Raw genomic sequence first — 20,684 nt, 5'->3', positions numbered from 1 at the left:
GGAGTCTTCCTTTCAAGATGGTTCTATTTCCAAACTTAACCATCTTGTCTTTCTCAACATCAGATTCTTCTTCTCCTTCTCCACTCCATTCTTCTTCCTCCACTATTTTCACTTTTCTTGATTTCAATGCAGACCTGTTTCTTTTAGACAGAGTAGATGCCTCAGCAGACTTTGTTTTCGAAACAAACTTCTTTGTGGAAGTCTCGACTTTCTTAGCTTTTGGAGTCACAACCTCCACTTCTTCTGTCTCCTCTTCATCCCGAAGGACCAGGTGCATCTCATCAATTTCAACAGCCTCAACAGGCTCAACCACCTTCTTCTTTCCCTTAGCAGTAGCTTTTCTCTTACTTTCTTCTAAGGCCTTTTCCAGTTCAGCCTCACTCTGCTTCTTCTGACTTCTTGTAGTTATTTCTCTTGTGGGAGGAGTCTTTACAGGGATATAAGAGACAACATTCCTCTTCTTGTTTGCCCTAGAAGTTCCAGGGATTTTAACTCTTGAACTTCCTTTCTTCTTGGGATTGTAACTACAGTCACCCTTTTTAGTAGGTCTGTGAGGCTTTCCTGTTCAGATCGAACAGGTTCTTCAACATTCTTCCCTAATCTAACCAACCCCTCAGCAGCTTCTCTAGACCCACTTCCCCCTTCTTCTCTCACACTCTCCTTTTCTCCTTCAGATTCTTCACCCCAAACTACCATAGCACCTGATTCTTTAGTTAAGCCAGCAGGAATGGGTGAAGATTCAGCCACTCCTTTTCTCATTCCCCTCACAACACTTCGAGCACCCTCACTCTCTTTTTCTTTTCTATTTTCATTTTTACCACTAACCTTCCCAGATTTAGTTGTTTCAACACCAGCCACTGTTCCTACCAGAACAAACCTGGTTTCCAAATTTATAGCGACCTCAGATATGATTTCAGGAGTAACTTTAGGGCCAGATGTTACTTGTTATGTCTCAGAAGAAACCGTTTCTTCCCCCTCAGTAGAAGACTTGATTGATTCATCAGATTTCTGGGGTTCTTCTTCCCTACCTGCTTTTAATTTTTCATTTATTTTCTGTATCTGCTTTCCTCCATCAATAACCTTGCGAGCCATCATTTTTACCTTTCTTTTCTTAGAGGCTGGCGTGGTTGAAGGGGTGATAGATGGTGTGGATGTGGTTTCCATGGGTGGTGATGTAGGATTCTTAGAGGTGTTAGCCATTTCTGTGCTTGGGTATGGAAGAAAATGAGTTTGAGTGTGTTTGAAAGATGAGAGAAGATGGAGAGAATTTTGACAGCTTGAAAATTTGAGGTGAAGAAATACTAAGGCCTAATCAATTTAAGAAGGGGGTGTTTAATTGTGTAACAACAGCCTTTCAGAAGTCTAATCAAACTGAATTTCTGTTTGAAAAGACGTTGGAGAGTGTCCCTAGTATCTAGGCACTTAATGCGATTTTGGATTCTATTTGAACGAAACTAGTTTATTTTTTTTGTAACAGATAAGTTCAAAGGGGTTTGGTATTAAATGGGACTCTTCTCTTAATCATGATCCAAATATAATTATTTCAAAGTATGCAGAGTGGAGAATACGTACCAAGTAATCTTGATTAAGCAGGTTCTTCACTGAAAAATCTCTTGTGTAAGTCTGGATTTTTCAAGAAAATATAGATAATATCATTAGAGATTTTGAGTCATTTTAGCATATGGCACAAGAGTATACTTATGATAGTATGAGATTGAGCAAAATCTAATCTAATTATGTACAAAAATTCACAATTTTCTAACCAATTTTTTGAGTTAGAACTGGTTCCTTTTAGGTGATCTTAATCATCCTTAATTCTAACCTGTTCCTTTCAAAGTGATCTCTACTTGGAGATTTTGTGAAGATGTCAGCTATTTATTTGTTAGTAGCACAAAATTCCACAGTGATCATACCCTTCTCATAGTTGTCCCTCAAAAAGTGATGCCTAACCTCTATGTGCTTAGTTCTCTTATGATGAAACGAGTTCTTGGTCAAACTAATTGCACTAGTGTTATCACATAATATAGGAATACAATCTACATCAATTTCAAAATCCATTAATTGCTATATGATCCACAACAATTGAGCACAACATGAGGCAGCATCAACATACTCAGCTTCAATAGTAGATAAGGCCACATAATTTTGCTTTTTGGTAGCCCAAGACACAAGACATGAGCCAAGAAAGTATGCCATACCTGAGGTGCTCTTTCTATCCACAAGAAAACCTGCATAATCAGCATCAGCATATCCCACTAAGTTGAAATTACTACCTTTTGGATATCATATACAAAGGTCAGTGGTACCTTTCAAGTATCTCAAGATTCTCTTGACAATAGTCAAGTGAGACTCCTTTGGATTTGCTTGAAATCGAGCACAAAGGCCTACACTGAAAACAATGTAAAGTCTGTCGGCAGTGAGATATAGCAAAGAGCCAATCATTCCCCTATATAACTTCTGATCAACAGATGAACCATGTTCATCTATATCTAATTTTGTGACTGTTGTTATATGAGCGTCGATTTCTTTGGAATCTTCCATTTTAAACCTTTTAAGCAACTCTTTCACATACTTCTGCTGATGGATCATAGTTCCATTTGAGTTTTGTTTAATTTGTAAGCCTAAAAAGAAATTAAGCTCACCCATCATACTCATTTCAGATTCACTCTCCATTAGTTTAGCAAATTCTTTACTTAACTTATCAGTATTTGCTCCAAAGATTATATCGTCAACATATATCTGAGCTACCAAGAGATCTTTATCTTTTTCTTTCAAGAATAAAATATTGCTAATTTTACCTCTTTTGTAGTCATGCTCAAGCAAAAATTTTGATAGTCTTTCATACCAAGCTCTTGGAGCCTGCTTGAGCCCATAAAGTGCCTTGTCAAGCTTATACACATGATCAGAATATTCCTTGCTTTCAAAGCCTGGAGGTTGCTTGACAAACACTTCTTCCTTTAGATAGCCCATTAAGGAAGGCACTCTTTACATCCATCTAATGAAGAGTGAGTTCCATGTAAGCATCAAAGGCTATAAGGAGTCTAATTGCGTCCAATCTTGCAACTGGAGCAAAAGTCTCATCATAGTCTATGCCCTCCTCTTGACTATATCCTTGAACCACCAATCTTGCCTTGTTCCTTGTAACTGTTCCTTCTTCATCAAGTTTGTTTTTGAAGACCCATTTGGTGCCAATTACTTATCTATCCTTGGGTCTTGGTACCAGATGTCAAACTTGACTTTTCTCAAATTGGTTGAGTTCATCTTGCATTGCATTCACCCAGCCTGCATTCTGCAAAGCCTTAGCAACAATTTTAGGTTCAATAAGAGATAGAAAATCATCAAAAACACAAAGATTCTTTAAAGAAGATCTGGTTTTAATTCCAGAGGTTGGATCAGTAATTATGTTCTCAATGGGATGAGAACTTTGGTACTTGTAAGGTTTCACAACCAACTGGTTTCCCCTAGATGCTCCTTCAATGTTTTGTTGCTGAGGAACATGTTCATGGACAGGTTCCCTTAAGGTTTGAGGATCAGTTCTTCTTTGTTCAGTTCCCCCTGTCATGTTTCCCTAGGTAGAAGAACCCGTTCCGTCACCTATTCATTCATCTGGTGCAGCTTCATTCTGGGCTGTGGTTTAATTTGAATTTCTTACCAGACCAATTGCTTCATCTTCATGTTCATACCTCTCAGAAAGAATGTTAGTTTTGTCAAAAACCACATTACACTTTCTTCTACACACATAGTTCTTTTGTTATAGATCTTATAAGCTTTACTATGTGAAGAATATCCCAAGAATTCTCCCTCATCACTTCTGGGATCAAACTTACCTAGGGAGTCTTTACCATTGTTGTGCACAAAGCACTTGCATCTAAATGCCCTAAGATATGATATATTAGGCTTTCTCCCTTTAAGTAACTCATAGGGAGTCTTCCCAATAAGAGGTCTAGTCATGCACCTATTTATGATGTAACATGCAGTGTTCACAGCTTCTGCTCAGAAACTATAGGGCAGTTTAGTAGAAAGAAGCATAGTCCTAGCCATTTCTTCCACAGTCCTATTCTTTCTTTCAACTACTCCATTTTTTTGTGGACTCCTAGGAGCAGAAAAATTATGACCTATGCCATGCTCATCACAAAATTCAGCAAATTTAGCATTTTCAAATTTAGTATCATGATCAGACCTAATTGATGTAAGTTGATTACCTAGTTGTTTCTGAGTTTTTCTAAAAAAAAAATTGAACATGTCAAATGCTCCATCTTTGGATATTAGAAACAGTGTCCAAGTAAACCTAGAGTAATCATCAACAAGCACCATAACATATCTCTCACCATATTTGGTCAATGTTCTCATTGGTCCACAAAGATCCATATGGACCAGTTCCATCATTTTGGTGGTACTTACCATTTTTTAACTTTTGAAAGAGGATCTTACATGCTTCCCCCTTGCACAAGATTCACAAACTTTATCTTCCTTGAACATAATGTTAGGCAGTCCTATCACCAAGTCTTTGGAGACTACTTTGTTGAGTTGACTTAGACTGGGATATCCAAGTCTTTTGTACCAAAGGAGGGGATCATTATCCAACACGCTTAAGAAAGTGAGTTCATTATCTGAGAGTGTGGACAGATCCACAATATATATGTTGTTCACTCTTTTTCCCTGCAAAACTATCTTGTCAGTGATAAGATTAATCACAAAGTATTTTGTAAAGGTGAATGCGACCATGTTACCTCTATCACACAATTGTGATACACTTATTAGACTGTACTTCAATCCATCAATCAGGTAGACATTCTCAATAGAGTGAGAGTCAATCTTACCTACCTTGCCAACCCAATGATGTTACCTTTCTTCCCATTTTTGAAGGAGACATTACCTCATTTAAGGTCCTCAAGTGAAAGAAACTGGTTCTTACTTCCTTTCATATGCTTTGAGCAGCCGCTAATCATGTACCATATTTGGCTGCTCCCTTTCACTTGGACCTGCAAAAGGAAATCAGGGATTAGTCTTAAGAACCCAAACTAGTTTTCATCCCTTTCTATAGGCAAAAGGATGAATCAAATTCTTTTTAGCCCAACTTGGCAGCCTATTTTTCCCTTGAACAAATTCTTTGTTCTTTTGACTTGCCTTTTCTTTTGCAGTGCATTTACTTTTATAGTGACCAGTTTTACCACAGTGTGTGCAAATTTTTTTCTCAAGAAGTGTGAGGTACTTGCTTTTGGGATTCCACTTAGGTGTAGGGGTACCAAAGCCAAGTCCTCTCTTATTGCTACTATGGTGTTCATATAGCCATGAAAGTGCATCGGAGAACCTGTTCCATTTACAGGTTTTGTCTAGCTCATGCTTGACCTTTCTTAGATCACCCTTTAGGATTCTTATCTGCTAATCTCTTTTATACAACTCATCTTTCATTTTTCCTACATTTTCTTCTAAAGTGAGTTGTGTGTGATCAGTTGTCTTTTTACCTGTTCCTAATTTCAATTTTAGATTTTCAGATCTAAGCTCTAGGACAGTAGTATCAAGTTCATGATCCTGGTTCTTCAGCACATCATTTTTGCTTTCGCTTTCACTAGCCCTAACTTCCAGGTTTTTGCACTTAGCTTTTAAAACTACACACTTTTTTGACAGTTGTTCCTTTTCATTGTTTATATCCTCAGATTCATCAACTAGTTCTAGGAGCAACTTAGATAACCTTTCCTTAGACAAAAATTTAATCTTGTCTTTGAGATGAGAAATACTTACCTCGGCTTCTTCATCAGATTCTCCAATAGCCATAAGTGCTTGTTCATCATCATCATCATTTGATCTTTCATTTGAGCTATCTCCCAAGTAACAACCATAGACTTTATTGATCCTTTGCTGTTGCTTTTCTTGGCTTGAACCTGTTCCTTCTTCCTGTTCCTTCATTCAGCTGTTTCCTTCTTCCACTCAATTTCCCACAGAGGACAGTTCTTGATGTGGTGATAAGTCTTTCCACACTTGTAGTAGCCATCATTGGTCTGTTTCTCAGAAGCTTTTGATTTGCTGTAGCTACTACTTCTTGAAGAACCCTTTCCTCTCCTTATATACTTCTTGAAATCTTTGGTAATTATGTCCATTTCATCATCTTCCAGATCAGAACCTTCAGTGATTCTGAGAGCCAAACTCCTTTCCTTCTTAGGTACATCCATCTTCATAGTCTGTCTCCTAAGTTCATAGGCAGTAAGATTTTCAATCAATTCATCAAGTGGAAGAGTGGAAATATTCTTTGATTCCTAGATGGCAGTGATTTTGCTTTCCCAAGTGATAGTCAAGAATCTAGTCAATATCTTTTCGACCCTTTCTTCTTGAGGAATAATCCTTCCAAGAGATTTCAGCTCATTTGTCGGTATAGTGAACCTTGTGTACATCTCTTGAATGGTTTCTCCTTCCTTCATAGCAAAACTCTCATATTGAGAGTACAGTAAAGTTTCTCTGGGTCTTTTCACCTGAGGTGTTCTTTCATGAGCCACTTGAAATGTGTCCCATATTTGCTTAGCAATGGTACATCCTTGGATTCTGCTATACTCATCTGGACCAAGTCCACAAACAAGCCATTTCTTGGCTTTGGCGTTCTTCTCCCACTTCCTCAAGTCTTCAGCAGTGCAGTCCGCTCTTGTTCTTGGCACATCTACTACTTCAGTATTGTTTTCATTGTAGATAGTGGACCATCGGTGACAATGTCCCATAGTTCATAAACCTCTCCTATGATGTGATCTTTCATCCTATTTTTCCACCAAGAGTAGTACTAGCTATTCAAGAGTGGTGGCCTAGTAGTGGATTGTCCTTCTCAGTTTTTAGGTGATGCACTCATGTTGATATTCTCCTAAGGTATAAGCCTTTTCAAGGATAACTCGCTCTGATACCAATTGGTATTTTTATATTTCAATGCCACAAAAGAAGTGGGGGGGGGAGAGTGATTTGTGTGGTGTCCAATTTTTGCGTGCACAGATTATAGAAGAACATGGTTCTTCTATGTGTTCTTTAAACTACTATAGCGAAAATAATAAATGTAGAAAATAAAGAACACAAGTATTTTTACGTGAAAAACACCCCGCTCAAAAACGCAGTAGGATTTTCCTAAACACTTCACTAAATCACTGAGCCAAAATAGTATTTACAAAACTCTTTGTAAACCTAAGGATTGCCTCTAATCCCATTGTGGCAACAAGCCTCTAACTGTTACGACAACTTTAAGTTAACTCTAACTTGAATACTCAGAGTACCTAGTATAATTGCTTGCAGATAAAGCTGAAAGGTACAATTTGAAAACCCCTACTACAAATGAACTAGAATAAAAGACAGACACTTGGAATTGGTTCTTCTTTTTGGTTCATGTTGCTTCAGGTTTGCACACTTGAATCACACAAGAATTGCTTGCAAAATTCCTTGCTATTTTGCTCTCAACTCACGGTTAACTTCAGCTTTCGTGCGTACCTGTAAAAGGAGAACATCTTGAAATATATAGAGTTAGTAGAATAGGAAATAAATAGAGTTCCAATGCTATACTCTTTTTTGTAGAAGAGTTCTAGTTAACCTCAACTTCTAACTCCTTCCTTATCTTGGATGGTGTTCATTTTGAGTAAGGAGTCCCCCTCCTTGTCAATTATGCAACCTTTTCGATCAGGAGATCGGATATAACAAGTTAAGCTTATCTCCCTCACGTGCATCCCTTATGCTTGAATCTGCCCGTGTCTGTGTATACTATGGATGGACCTGGTTCATGCTTGAGTTCCGTTGTCAATCCTCAAAACCAACTTCACTTGGGCCAACACTACCCATATGTATTATAATTGAAAGTGTCATATATGATGAAAAGATTGTTCAAAATGACGCCAAATCCTATTTTAGTAGGTGTTTGGACATGAAAATTGTGAGATTTGGAAAAAAAGAATTTTTAAAGTTAAATTAAAAAGTGATATTTAAAAATTAAAATTATGTTTAGATATGCATTTCACTTGAAAAGATGTTACAATTTTGCGAGAGAAAAATATTATTTACTTGAAAACAAGGTAAAAATCACCTTTTCAAATTTGAAACTCATCTTTAAATAGTAACAAAATCTAGTGCCCCAGTTACCTAGCTCTAACCATTCAAATGTGTTCCTTGTCTTTTCATTATTAACCTCATCTTAATCTCCCCTTAGTGGGCTACAATATGTAATTGAGTACAACCAAAATATATAACCGAGCATTTCCATCTATTTTTCCTCCCTCTTTTTGTCATTTAATTATTTCTTTGTTCAATCAATTTAGTATTGATCTCAATGGAATCATTGAACGTGTAATGTTATACGCATTCTGTGTGTATGTGTTTTGTACGAGGAAAAAAATCCAATGAAATAATAGTTTATAAAAATTTGAAGGGAAAAAAGAAGAAGAGGAAAGCAGTATATATGTAATTTTATAACCATGTTTTACATTAATTGATATACACAAACAAGAAGATCATTCAAGGAGAGGAATATCACTCATTTTCAAGTTGAAGACCTCATATCCACTTCTAGTTATTAATTATTTATGCAATAGCGACGTAAAAAGCAGAACTGTATGATTGTGCTCTATCTTACTCCCTGCCACGACCCAAAATTCTCACCTTCAAAATCGTGATGACGCCTAATATTTCACTTGCTAGGCAAGCCAACATTAGAATAATTTATTCATTTTCAACAGCTCAATTTAAATGATAGGAAAGAAGCTGAAATAACTGTAATAATCTAAAATAAAGAGAGGAAGCCATAACAACTGAAATATCTAATACAATCCTGGACCTAGTGTCATAAGTGCACGAGCTACTAGAATAGTACAAATAAAGATCTGAATAAAACATAAAGCTGTCTGAGGGAGAATACACAGCTAATAAAAAGGAAAGGGGATTCTGGGAGCTGCGGACATTGAGCAGCTGTACCTCAAGTCTGCACAATGCTAGTCAACCCGAGCACGCTAATAACCGCCGCTGGGAACGACTCCAAAATTTGTACAAGAAGTGCATAGTGTAGTATAAGTACAACCGATCCCATGTACTCTGTAAGTGCCAAACATAACCTTGATGAAGTAGTAATGAGACTAAGACGAGCCACCTACACTATAACCTGCACGCAGTATAAAATAATGACAGAAAATAAAAATATGGAACGAAATAAGGCAATTAACTGAGGAAAATAGCTAAACCATCAAAGAAAGCTAGTGACGATCAAAATTACCAATCCTTAGAATTTTGTATGAAAAATACCAAAAACCAACACAGTTCAAGGAAATAGAAACGCATAGATTGTTGCAGCACGCAACCCGATATCATCGTAAAAGACAATCATCCTTTATTCCACCATAACAATATCAACAATCATAAATAAATACATGTTGTGGCGCGCAACTCGATCCCACCATATAACAAAATCAGTATCATAATTCACCCTTATTTCACTGTATCAATCCACCCTTATTTTACCTGTTGTGGCGTGCAACCCGATCCCACCATATCAGTATAATTTCACCCTTATTCTACCATATCAATCCATCCTTATTTTACCTATTGCGGCGTGCCACCCGATCCCACCATTTCAGTATCAAATACTCAATGAGCACAAACAAATCAATAACTCAAATCATAAGAATCTCTACGATTGATGAATATGGGCTGAATCAGAAAGGGAGCATCATACCAACTTAGAAATTCACATATGTAATATTACACGGCAAGACAAGTCCAGTATATGACAATTAAAAGGTGCAAGTAAGTCAATTAAGGCAAATAGCAGCGATTCATGAAAGTATGAAAATGTCTAACATTTTTAACACGAGAATCAATAATTAACAAGTATCAAATAAAATATGGGAGGCATTTAAGCATAACAGTTAAGGCATGGAAGGAAATAATTAAGGAAATGCGAAGAATTGGGGAAACAAGTAATTCGGCGGTGTATAAGCACTATTGATATCCAATTTTGCCCTCATATCTTCTCAAAAAATATATATACTTTCAAAACATCAATTTTGCATTAATATTTAGCTTACAAATCTATACAAGCATTTTTTATAATGTTCCATAATTTTTAGAGCTTTTAAATTAATTTTCTTGCATTTAAATTACATAAATATTTAGTAATTATCCCGTTAAATTATTTATGATGAATTAATCATCCAAAATTACTATTTTGTATCCCCATATATATCTCATAATACTTTTACTTCATTTTTATATGATTACATTAGCATTTTAAAGCTACTTGCACAATTTTGCAGTAATAGCCTATATTCATATACAGATGCTCCTTATTTATATTATTTGCATCAAAAAATAACATCTTATATTTTTATAATGCTAAATCATTATTGTAAATTATTTTAGTGCATAAAAATATTTTTTATTTATTTACTAATCATTTTTATAAAAGTTTTTGATAAATTATATGTGTTTAAAAGGCTAGCCAGATTTTGAGTGATTTTCCGACCAAATTGGCCCAGTATCTGTTAGTTTGTGTGGGTCCACCAAATCGTAAAGTACCTGGTCCTCTATGAGGTTCTACTGAAAGCACTTAATAAAACAGTAAGTAAATGACGCAAAGGATTTTTACGTGAAAAAATCCCACACAAGGGGATAAAAAAATCACGACCTACACCTGTAGGCTTTTAACTTCACTAACTTGTAATCTACATATTACAAGCCACTTTACAATAATTTCTATTGAAAAGGATTTACTCAACTAACTTGCGGTGCCTTTACCACAAGCCACTTTGTGACTATCCTAGTTACAAAGACTTTTTCTAACTTGTGATGCTATCACCACAAGCCACTTTGTAACTCTACGATTACAAAGACTTTTCCTTATGACTAAATCTAGTCACAACATAAACTCAACGAGTTTACGGATTTACAAGAGGATTCCTAATCAGAATACTTCTAGGTAAGTGATTTAGGAGATACAGTAAGTACAATAACAAGGTTACAACTCAACTAGGAAAACAACAATCTATCTTTTAGGAACTGGTCCGTAGTAGCGTTCAACCTTGTTCTTCAGGCTGTGAGGATTGATTTCTCTATTTTTGCAAGAGGCTTGAATGAGAAACATAACCCTTCTAGTGTTGTTTTTGTATAAAGCTCATTGGGTACATCTTGATCACATCACTTGAAATGATGTGGGTACTTTGTTTGGTTAGAGAATGAGTGGGCTGACAATGTAGTGCAGTGCGGCAGAAACAGTGCCTTTAGTCAATTCATTTCCAGTTGTGTCCAATTGACTTTGTACTGCTATGAGGAAACCACAAGAGCATCAGGTCCTTGTGTTGGTTCCTAGCTCCTGAAGCTGTAGCAGTTCACCTTTAGCTGGAATCCGTTAAAGCTTGCAGCAATCCATGTAGGTCAGGTTCCCTATCTGGTTCTTAATAGTAAGTTTGTTAGATCATCAAAACATAAGGCAAGAGTATAAAGATCTATCAATTTCCCCCTTTTTGATGATGATAAACTTAACATTTATAAGTAGGAATTGGGGCAGTAAAAACCAGTTCCCCCTGAGACTATGCCTTATCTTACACGGTCAGAGTAATAGAGAATAAGAACCAGTTCCCCAATGTGTTTCCCTCTGAGTATTAATAGAGCATAAGAACCAGTTCCCCAATGTGTTTCCCTCTTAGTATTTTTCCCCTTTTGGCATCATTAAAAAGAACGACAACACAAAGAAGTCCAGATAAGCTAATCCATGCCACATATGTGCACACAATCATGATAGAGAATAGAAAACACAGAGAGAGAGAGAGAGCAATAGACATAATAAAAAGGATTTATATTAATAATGATTTAATATGCCTCTGCCTTTTGAAAAAGGAAGAGGCAACATTGGACTTGTTCACAGGAGCAGTAGTAGTACATCCCAACCATAAAAAAACACAAAAAAACATTCCCCAAACATCAATGAAGAAATAAAAAATAGAAGAAACATATCCAGAAAACTGGTCACTGAAGGCGTTCTTACGGGGCACTAGGAGGAAAAGGCTTGGTAGCTGCAACAAGTGTCTGGAGAACAAGGTCTATTCGGGCGTTTCCCGACTTTTGCTCATTGAGTAGTTCAGCCTTCAGGTTCTCAACTTGCGCCCTGAGATCAGCGTTTTACTGTGTCAAACGAACCACTTCATCATTCGACATGGGAACCGCTCGGGCTTGCTGACCTTCCAGGATAGCATTCCTGGCATTTAACCGACGAATTTCCTTAGCTGCACTGTTCTAGGCATTGATGAGCTAAGAAATAGTTGATGTACTTCCTACCCCCCATACTTCTCAACACACTCGCACTCTTCCAAGGTTGTCTGTGAGAATGTCTGCTTTCGGGTCCCCACTTTACCTGTTCCCAGTGGAACCTTAAAGAATTTGAACACTGGAGTAAGCAAGAATCCATACAGAAGCCCATGATCACCGTCCTTGAAATTGGCAACCTTCTGCATGTGTTCAATCATTATGGCAGGCAAACTTACAGGGTTGAAACCTTCTAGTTGCTCCACTAGGAATAAGTCAGACTTGGAAGTCACAGACCTCCTTTCTACTCGAGGCAATAGGACTTTGTTAACCAACTCAAACAACAGCTTGTAGATAGGGAGTAGTGCTTTCTTCTGGATCTAGTCCCCTTTCTGATTAGCATTGTCTTTCAACACTGTATTTTTGAAGTTATACTGACAAACATCTCGTACACTCGACACCCCAAATGTAGGAACTTTCAAAATCTGTCCAAGCAATTTCACATCAAAGACGATGTCTACCCCATTGACCAAAGCACAAACATGGTTAGTATTAACTGGAAAGAGACTAGCGAAGAAACTTTGTACCTCCTCCTCATACAGTTTATGTGCATCAATGTGAAATAGAGGCATCCATTGTTGAAACTCGACCATTTCCAGAATTTGGCGCATTCCGGCCATCTTAGAGATTGTTGGGTCAAATGTACGACCCAGCAAAACTTTTTGATGCCTCAGGCACTCAAAGCCAAGACAGACCTCACTTCTTATTTTCTTCCCAGAACTAGGTTTTTCAACAGTTTCAGACTTGCGTTTCCTAAGCTTTTCTCTCTGACTTTGCCTTTTCCTTTAGACTTGACTAGTATATCCTTATCACTCACTACCTCCTTCATCTTGGACTTAGATGTTGACCCTTTCTCTATTGAAACAGGCTCTGCCTTTTTCGAGGACCACCTAATAAGGGAACCAGGTTCCTTAGGAGTTCCCTTTTCCACCTCGACTACAGGGATAACCTCATCACTTACATGTACACCATCCTTCACCGACTTTTTTCTTTTCTTCTTACTCTTTTGGAGAGCAGAGTCGTAGGCCACTTTGACTTGAAGCCTGGTAGTAGGTCGCTTTTTTTCAGAATCAGGGGTGGGGACAACCTTTTGCTTACTTATGAATGCATCAAGGGCCACGTTGTCCAGGTCTTCTTCATCACTAGATCGCATTTCAGGTACTTGAATTTTCAGGGACACAACATCGAATGTAGGAACAACACTGTCCTAGGGATGAGAGTCCTTACCTGGGTCCTTTGGAGAGGGATCAGGTTCTGGCCCCTTCTCCCCCTCCCACTGTGTGACTCATTTTTTGGGAAGTAATTTCATACAATATCCCATCAGCGGATACTACAAACACAGTTACGACATCCTTCTCTTCTTCAACCGGTGCTTCCACAACCATGGAATCGGCGACAATAATGGCAGAACCCTCTGTGAACTCAGTATTTTGACCTTGTTCTCCACTTAGGGTTTGACTGGTGGGAACAGCAGATGATGGGGAAAACAGAATAGCAGTTTCAAGGGTTTCTGAGTTGGGAAGAGATTGGGAAACTGGGGAAGGTGTGACTGCAGGAGTAGGAGTGATAGAGGGTGACGAAGGCTCAGTGAAAATGAGAGGTTCCATAGATAGGTCAAAGGTAGTTACAGCTGAGGCAGAGAGATCAAAAGTTTTCTCAGCCATTGGAAGAAGAGGTGTGATGATCCTTCCCTTTTGGGTGAATCTAGAATAGGACTTATGGTTAAGAAGGGCAGAAGAGATGGTTTTTAAAAGGAGAGGATAATTATGAAGGGAGAGGAATAGGCACCAGTCCTGAAACGGCGGTTGGGCATGGAGAATTGCGATGTTTCAAAGGGAAATGGAGCATTTTGAATTGAAAGGACATGACAACAGGATCTGAAAAGTTGATGACATGGCAGTTGCATTTTGTACCCTTTTTAAGACGTGTATTAAAAGGATGCACAGAACTACTAACCTTTAGTACACGAACCTGGTTCTTGAAAAGAACATTTTCTTCTTCTTCCCCTTTTTTTTGTTGAAAAGAATCAATCCTCTTTTATCAGTCATGCACTGCATCTATTGATTCTATGCTCATCATTCGTATTTACCTGCAACAGTATTGAAGTGAGTTAGACAGGGCCAGAAAACACTTTGAGCTAGTTATTTCTTAAGTAAACGAGCCAACCAAAGAGGAATTGGGTTCTTAGTTTGGCCTCAACAATCCCAGCTTTACTCTATTTCTTTCAAACTGTTCCCTACTTAGTGCTTTGGTGAAACTGTCTGCAATTTGATCTTCTGTGCTGTAGAACTTCATACATATCAACCCTTTCTCCACATTATCTCTCAGAAAATGATGCCTCGCATCAATATGTTTTGTCCTTTTATGTTGAACTGGATTCTTGGCCATGTTGAGTGCACTAGTGTTGTCACATAGAAGAGGTACACTCTCAGTGAGTACCCCAAAATCCTCTAGTTGTTGCTTGATCCATAGAAGCTGAGCACAATAGGATATTGTAGCTATGTATTGAGCTTCAGCTGTTGACAAAGCCACTGAATTCTGCTTCCTTGTTCCCCAAGAGATAAGACATGAACCTAAGAAGTGAGCCATTCCAGAAGTGCTTTTTCTGTCCACAAGATACCCTGCATAGTCTGCATCAGCATACCCAATTAGATTAAAATTGTCACCTGATTGATAATACAACACCAAGTTCTGTGTTCCCTTGAGATATCTTAATATCCTTTTGGCAGCCTTCAAGTGAGATTCCTTAGGATTCGATTGAAACCTTGCACATAGCCCCACGCTGAAAACAATATCAGGTCGACTGGCAGTGAGATAGAGGAGAGACCCAATAATGCCTCTATACAATGTTTGATTCATAGGAGATTCGGTTTCATCCATGTCCAATCGAATAACAGTTGCAATGGGAGTGTCTATCACCTTTGATGCTTCCATGTCAAACCTCTTCAAGAGTTCCCTGATATATTTTTGCTGGCAGATGGAAGTACCCTTTGGGGACTATTTTACTTGAAGATCCAGGAAGAAGTTTAATTCCCCCATCATGCTCATTTCAAATTTGCTTCCCATAAGTTTTGCAAATTCTTCACACAAAGAGTCAACTGTTGCTCCAAAAATGATATCATCAACATAAACCTGAACAATGAGCAGGTTCCTTTCTCGTTTTTTTAAGAAAAGAGTATTGTCAATTTTCCCTCTCTTAAAACCATTTTCTAATAGGAATTTTGACAATATTTCATACCAAACTCGAGGAGCCTACTTTAGCCCGTACAGAGCTTTGTCCAGTTCGAACACATATTCAGGGTGCTCATGACATTCAAACCCTGGGGGTTACTTCACATAGACTTCTTCCTTAAGGAGTCCATTCAAAAATGCACTTTTAACATCCATTTAGAACAAGGTGAATTCCATATGAGATGCAAAAGCGATTAGAATTCTGATAGCTTCCATGTGAGCCACTGAAGCAAACGTTTCATCATATTCAATCCCTTCCTCCTGATTGTAGGCTTGGACCACTATCTTGGCCTTGTTCCTTGTGGTAATTCCCTGTTCATCGATCTTGTTTCTGAATACCCACCTGGTTCCTATAATGGTTCTATCTGGGGGTTTGGGTACCAGGTGCCATACACTATTTCTCTCAAACTGATGCAGCTCATCTTGCATGGGTGTAATCCAATATGCATCTTTCAAGGCTTCCTTGATGTTTTTGGGTTCTATCTGGGAGAGAAAGGCTGAGAAGGCAAATGAATTTCTAGTTCTTGACCTGGTTTGAACTCCGGAATCTAGAGGAGTGATTATATTGTCTATAGGGTGAGGGCTTTGATGTCTCCAGTTGGACGTCTGAGGTTCATTCTGAGAGGAGGAAGGTATGTTTGGCTGATTTTCCTCTATCCTTCTCTCATGTGCTAGTAGAGTTCCCTGAACTGCATCAACCACTCTTTCTTCAGCTTCAGTGGTTGTAATTGATGTGCTTGGTTCTGTTGATGATCAGGCAACATACTTCATTTGGCTCCTTCACTTGACTCATCATATCTGTTTTTCCGTTTGTCATGTTAATGACTTCACTAGGAACAAGTACGGGTTCTCCATCTTGATCTTCCTCAGCACTCTTCTCAAATGATGGATGAGATTCATCAAAAATAACATGGACACTTTCCTCAACACATTGAGTCCGCTTGTTATATATCTTGTAAGCCTTGCTTTGAGAAGAGTAACCAAGAAATATTCCTTCGTCACTTTTGGCATCGAACTTACCAAGCTGATCCTTTCCATTGTTGAGAACATAGCATTTGCATCCAAATGTTCTTAGATGAGTCAGCTTGGGTTTTCTTCCATTCAACAATTCATATGGGATTTTGTTCAGAAGTGATTTGATCATGCACCTGTTCACTAAGTAGCAGGCAGTGTTTATAGCTTCAGCCCAAAAGTTTTTTGCAAGTCCACTGTCAATCAGAATTGTTCTTGCCATTTCTTCCAGAGTTTTGTTCTTCCTTTCTACTACTCCATTTTGCTGGGGAGTTCTGGGAGCTGAGAAATTGTGAGTGATGCCATTTTCATTACAGGATTCATTAAATTTGACATTGTCAAATTTTGTCCCATGATCTGATCTAATGCATACAACTCTAGACTCCATCTTCACCTGGATTCTCTTCACAAAGGCCACAAACACTTCAACAGTTTCATCTTTGGTTCTGAGAAACAGAGTCCATGTAAATCTGGAATAGTCATCCTCAATTACGAAAATGTATCTTTTTCCTCCTCTACTTTGCACCCTCATTGGTCCACACAGATCCATATGCAGAAGCTCAAGCGGCTTTGAGGTGATCACATCTCTTTTAGACTTAAAGGAGGACTTCACATGTTTTCCTCTAACACAGGCATCACAGACTTTTTGCATCTTGAATTGTGACATAGGCAGACCATGGACCAGGTCCTTCTGAATTAGTTTGTTTAGAAGGGAAAAACTTGCATGGCCCAGTCTTTTGTGTCATAGTTCAGCATCATTGTCAACAACTTTCAGACAACTCAGATCACAGCTTTGTAAGGACTCGAAATCAACAACATAGATGTTCTTGTATCTCTTGGCCACCAATACTATTTCACCAGTCACAAGATCAGTGACTATACATATTTTGGACAAGAATTCCACCTTGTTTCCTTTATCACAGATTTGAGAAACACTCAGGAGACTGTACTTAAGCCCATTGACATAGTACACATTTTCAATAGAATGAGCGAGCGACCTCCCAACTTTTCCAACTCCAAGAATGTATCCCTTTTTGCCATTGCCAAAGGATACATTCCCTCCTTGCACGACTTTTAGTGAAAGAAAGTCTGTGGTGTTCCCAGTCATGTGTTTCGAACATCCACTATCCATGAACCATTGTTGAACGCTTCCTTTCACTATTTCTTGCACAAGAGATTAGAAGTTAGTTTTAGGAACCCAAACAAATTTGGGTCCCTTGTAGTAATCAAGAGGATGAATAAGAGCTCTCTCAGTCCATGCACGTAATGTGCATTTTTTGTGAGTGGAACCTGGTCCCTCTTTTGTGGTCACGGTTTCAGCAGCCACTTTGTCTTTCTGAATTGATTGATTCTTGGCCTAGACACTTTTCTTGGGTCGTGTTCCCACATTGGGTATGAGTCCAGTTATTAGAGATAGTGACGCTCTTACTGTGAGGGTTGTGAGGAGTTTTCTCCCTTTGAAACCCTGCTCCCTGCCTTTTTTCACTATTATTAGGAAGCAAGGCAGTGGTAGCTTCTGAGGACCAGGTCCACTTTAGAGAACTTTCAAGATCATTCATTACTTTTTCTAGATTGGTTTGGAGGAGCTCGTTTTTCTCAGGTTCAGCACACATCCTACATCTCATAGCTTTCACCTCATCTTCAAGCCTAAGGTATTCCTCACTTACTATCTCCTTTCCTCTTTCAGAACTTTCAGGTTTTGACTTAGTCCAAGGTTTTACTATTGTTTCCCTTTGGTCTGCAATTTCTACCAACAGATCACTCTTTTGTTTTCTAAGGATTTCAATGGTTTTCTTGTGGTTAGTAACTGTAGCCACTAAGTCTTCTCTAGTATGTTTAGATTCTTCTAGTTCTAAGATCAAGGAATCGCTATCCTCTGCAAGACTACAAAAGGCAGTGATTAAAACATCAGCTAAACACATGAGTTGTTTTGGAGAATAGGATTTTAGATTTCTCTAAACGTCCCTGAAGTTTACCTCTTTGTTTTCATTGTCTTCATCATCATTTGATTGAGCCATCAAAGCAAAAGTTGAGTCTTCCAATCTCCTCGCCTTCAACTTCCATCAAGGAACTATCACCAATATTAGGTTTATCTTCAGACTGTTTTACTTGTGTAGTTCCTTCATAGGCCGTTTGCAAAGTTTCTCATATTTCCTTCGCAGTGTCACAGGTAGAGATTCTATCATACTCTTTAGGTCCCATTCCACATACCAGAAGTTTCTTGGCACAAAAATTCTTCTCCACAACTTTCTTGTCTGCTTCAGTGAATTCTTTGCTGGTTTTTGCCATTGAATTTGGAAATTTATCTAGTATCTTGATTGGAACATAAGGACCATCGCAAATGATATTCCATAGCTCACAATCCTCAGCCATAATGAAATCGTGCATTCTAGCTTTCCACCACCAATAACATTGTCCATCAAACTTGGGGAGTCGGTATATGGATTGACCTTCTTCAAAATTTGGTGGAGCCGCCATGAGGATCCTTCCTAGGTGTTACCCTGATAGGAGGAACCTGCTCTGATACCACTTGTTAGTTTGTGTGGGTCCACCAAATCGTAAAGTACCTGGTCCTCTACGAGGTTCTACTAAAAGCACTTAATAAAACAGTAAGTAAATGAGGCAAAAGATTTTTACATGGAAAAATCCCACACAAGGGGATAAAAAAACCACGACCTACACCTGTAGGCTTTTAACTTCACTAACTTGTAATCTACCTATTACAAGCCACTTTACAATAATTCCCATTGCAAAGGATTTACTCAACTAACTTGCGGTACCTTTACCACAAGCCACTTTGTGACTATCCTAGTTACAAAGGCTTTTTCTAACTTGTGATGCTATCACCACAAGCCACTTTGTAACTCTACGATTACAAAGACTTTTCCTTATGACTAAATCTAGTCACAACATAAAATCAACTAGTTTACGGATTTACATGAGGATTCCTAATCAGAATGCTTCTAGGTAAGTGGTTTAGGAGATACAGTAAGTACAATAACAAGGTTACAACTCAACTAGGACAACAACAATCTATCTTTTCGGAACTGATCCGTAGTAGCATTCAACCTTGTTCTTCAAGATGTGAAGATTGATTTCTCAATTTTTGCAAGAGGCTTGAATGAGAAACAGAACCCTTCCAGTGATGTTTTTGTATAAAGCTCATTGGGTATATCTTGATCACATCTGTTGAAATGATGTGAGTACTTTGTTTGGTTAGAGAATGAGTGGGCTAACAATGTAGTCTAGTGCGGCAGAAACAGTGCCGTCAATCACTTCATTTCTAGCCGTGTCCAATTGACTTTGTACTGCTATGAGGAAACCACAAGTGCATCAGGTCTTTGTGTTGGTTCCTAGCTCCTGAAGGTGTAGCAGTTCACCTTTAGCTAGAATCTGTTAAAGCTTGCAGCAATCCAAGTAGGTCAGGTTCCCTATCTGGTTCTTAACAGTAAGTTTGTTAGATCTTGAAAAATATAAGGCAAGAGTATTTAATATATATCAATATCTTTTCCCAATAATCCCAGCCCAAACCAAATAACCCCTTAACCCAAAACTCGGCCAGTACCCATCTCCATGACCTGCCCCATTCATTTTTTAATCCTGGCCGTTGATCTCTCAAGATCAATGACCCTCGTTCATTCTCCTTTTTTAATTAACCTAACCCAAAAACCCTAACTCCATTTTCCCTTGATGCCGCCTCTGTATCCTCTCTTCTCCTCTCCAAGAAACCCTAGCCGCCCTCTCTCTCTCTCCAAATCCGTCTCTATATAAATTTCTATACTTCACTAAAATTGGAACTTTGTTCTGTATCCTTTATTGTTTACTTGTTCAATCTCTGTCACTATATAAACCCCTCCTATTCCCTTTTGAGACAGACTTTAAATTGCTATACTTCACTAAAAATTGGAACTTTGTTCTGTTATTCCCTCATTCTCTTCTTCTGTACTTTGTTTTGGGTCGTCTGAAAGCCAAGGCCACTGAGAATCTATTATTTGAACTTTCTCTTAGTGCGAGCACTGTCCGGAGTTCTTTTGAAGCTCTTGGGAACTTTGATGCATAAAGATTATGGGTTCTTGTGGGTTTTTTGGTTTTTGTTGTTGTTCGTTTAACTGGTAAGTCGCTTGACCTTTGCAATTTCA

General features: G+C 38.3%; 3 protein-coding genes across 3 annotated transcripts; all 3 read right to left on the bottom strand.

Moving 5' to 3' along the window:
- Positions 1-6,254: 6,254 nt before the first annotated feature.
- Positions 6,255-6,707, bottom strand: LOC138871299 (uncharacterized). Its single transcript, XM_070149173.1, has one exon. The coding sequence runs from the start codon at positions 6,705-6,707 to the stop codon at positions 6,255-6,257; it is 453 nt and encodes a 150-aa protein (XP_070005274.1).
- Positions 6,708-14,487: 7,780 nt separating this feature from the next.
- Positions 14,488-15,237, bottom strand: LOC138871298 (secreted RxLR effector protein 161-like). Its single transcript, XM_070149172.1, has one exon. It carries the CDS (start codon positions 15,235-15,237, stop codon positions 14,488-14,490), a length of 750 nt encoding a protein of 249 aa, XP_070005273.1.
- A 2,050-nt stretch (positions 15,238-17,287) lies between these two features.
- LOC138871297 (uncharacterized) lies at positions 17,288-18,467 on the bottom strand. Its single transcript, XM_070149171.1, has 2 exons — positions 17,975-18,467; positions 17,288-17,709 (listed from the first exon to the last, which is right to left on the bottom strand). Exons 1-2 carry the CDS (start codon positions 18,465-18,467, stop codon positions 17,288-17,290), a joined length of 915 nt encoding a protein of 304 aa, XP_070005272.1.
- Between the last annotated feature and the right edge of the window lie 2,217 nt (positions 18,468-20,684).

Source organism: Nicotiana sylvestris, chromosome 6 (assembly GCF_000393655.2).
Source record: "Nicotiana sylvestris chromosome 6, ASM39365v2, whole genome shotgun sequence".
In the NCBI taxonomy this organism is placed as follows: Eukaryota; Viridiplantae; Streptophyta; class Magnoliopsida; order Solanales; family Solanaceae; genus Nicotiana; species Nicotiana sylvestris.
Note: the sequence above shows the minus strand (reverse complement) of the source record. Positions and strands in the feature narration are given on the sequence as shown.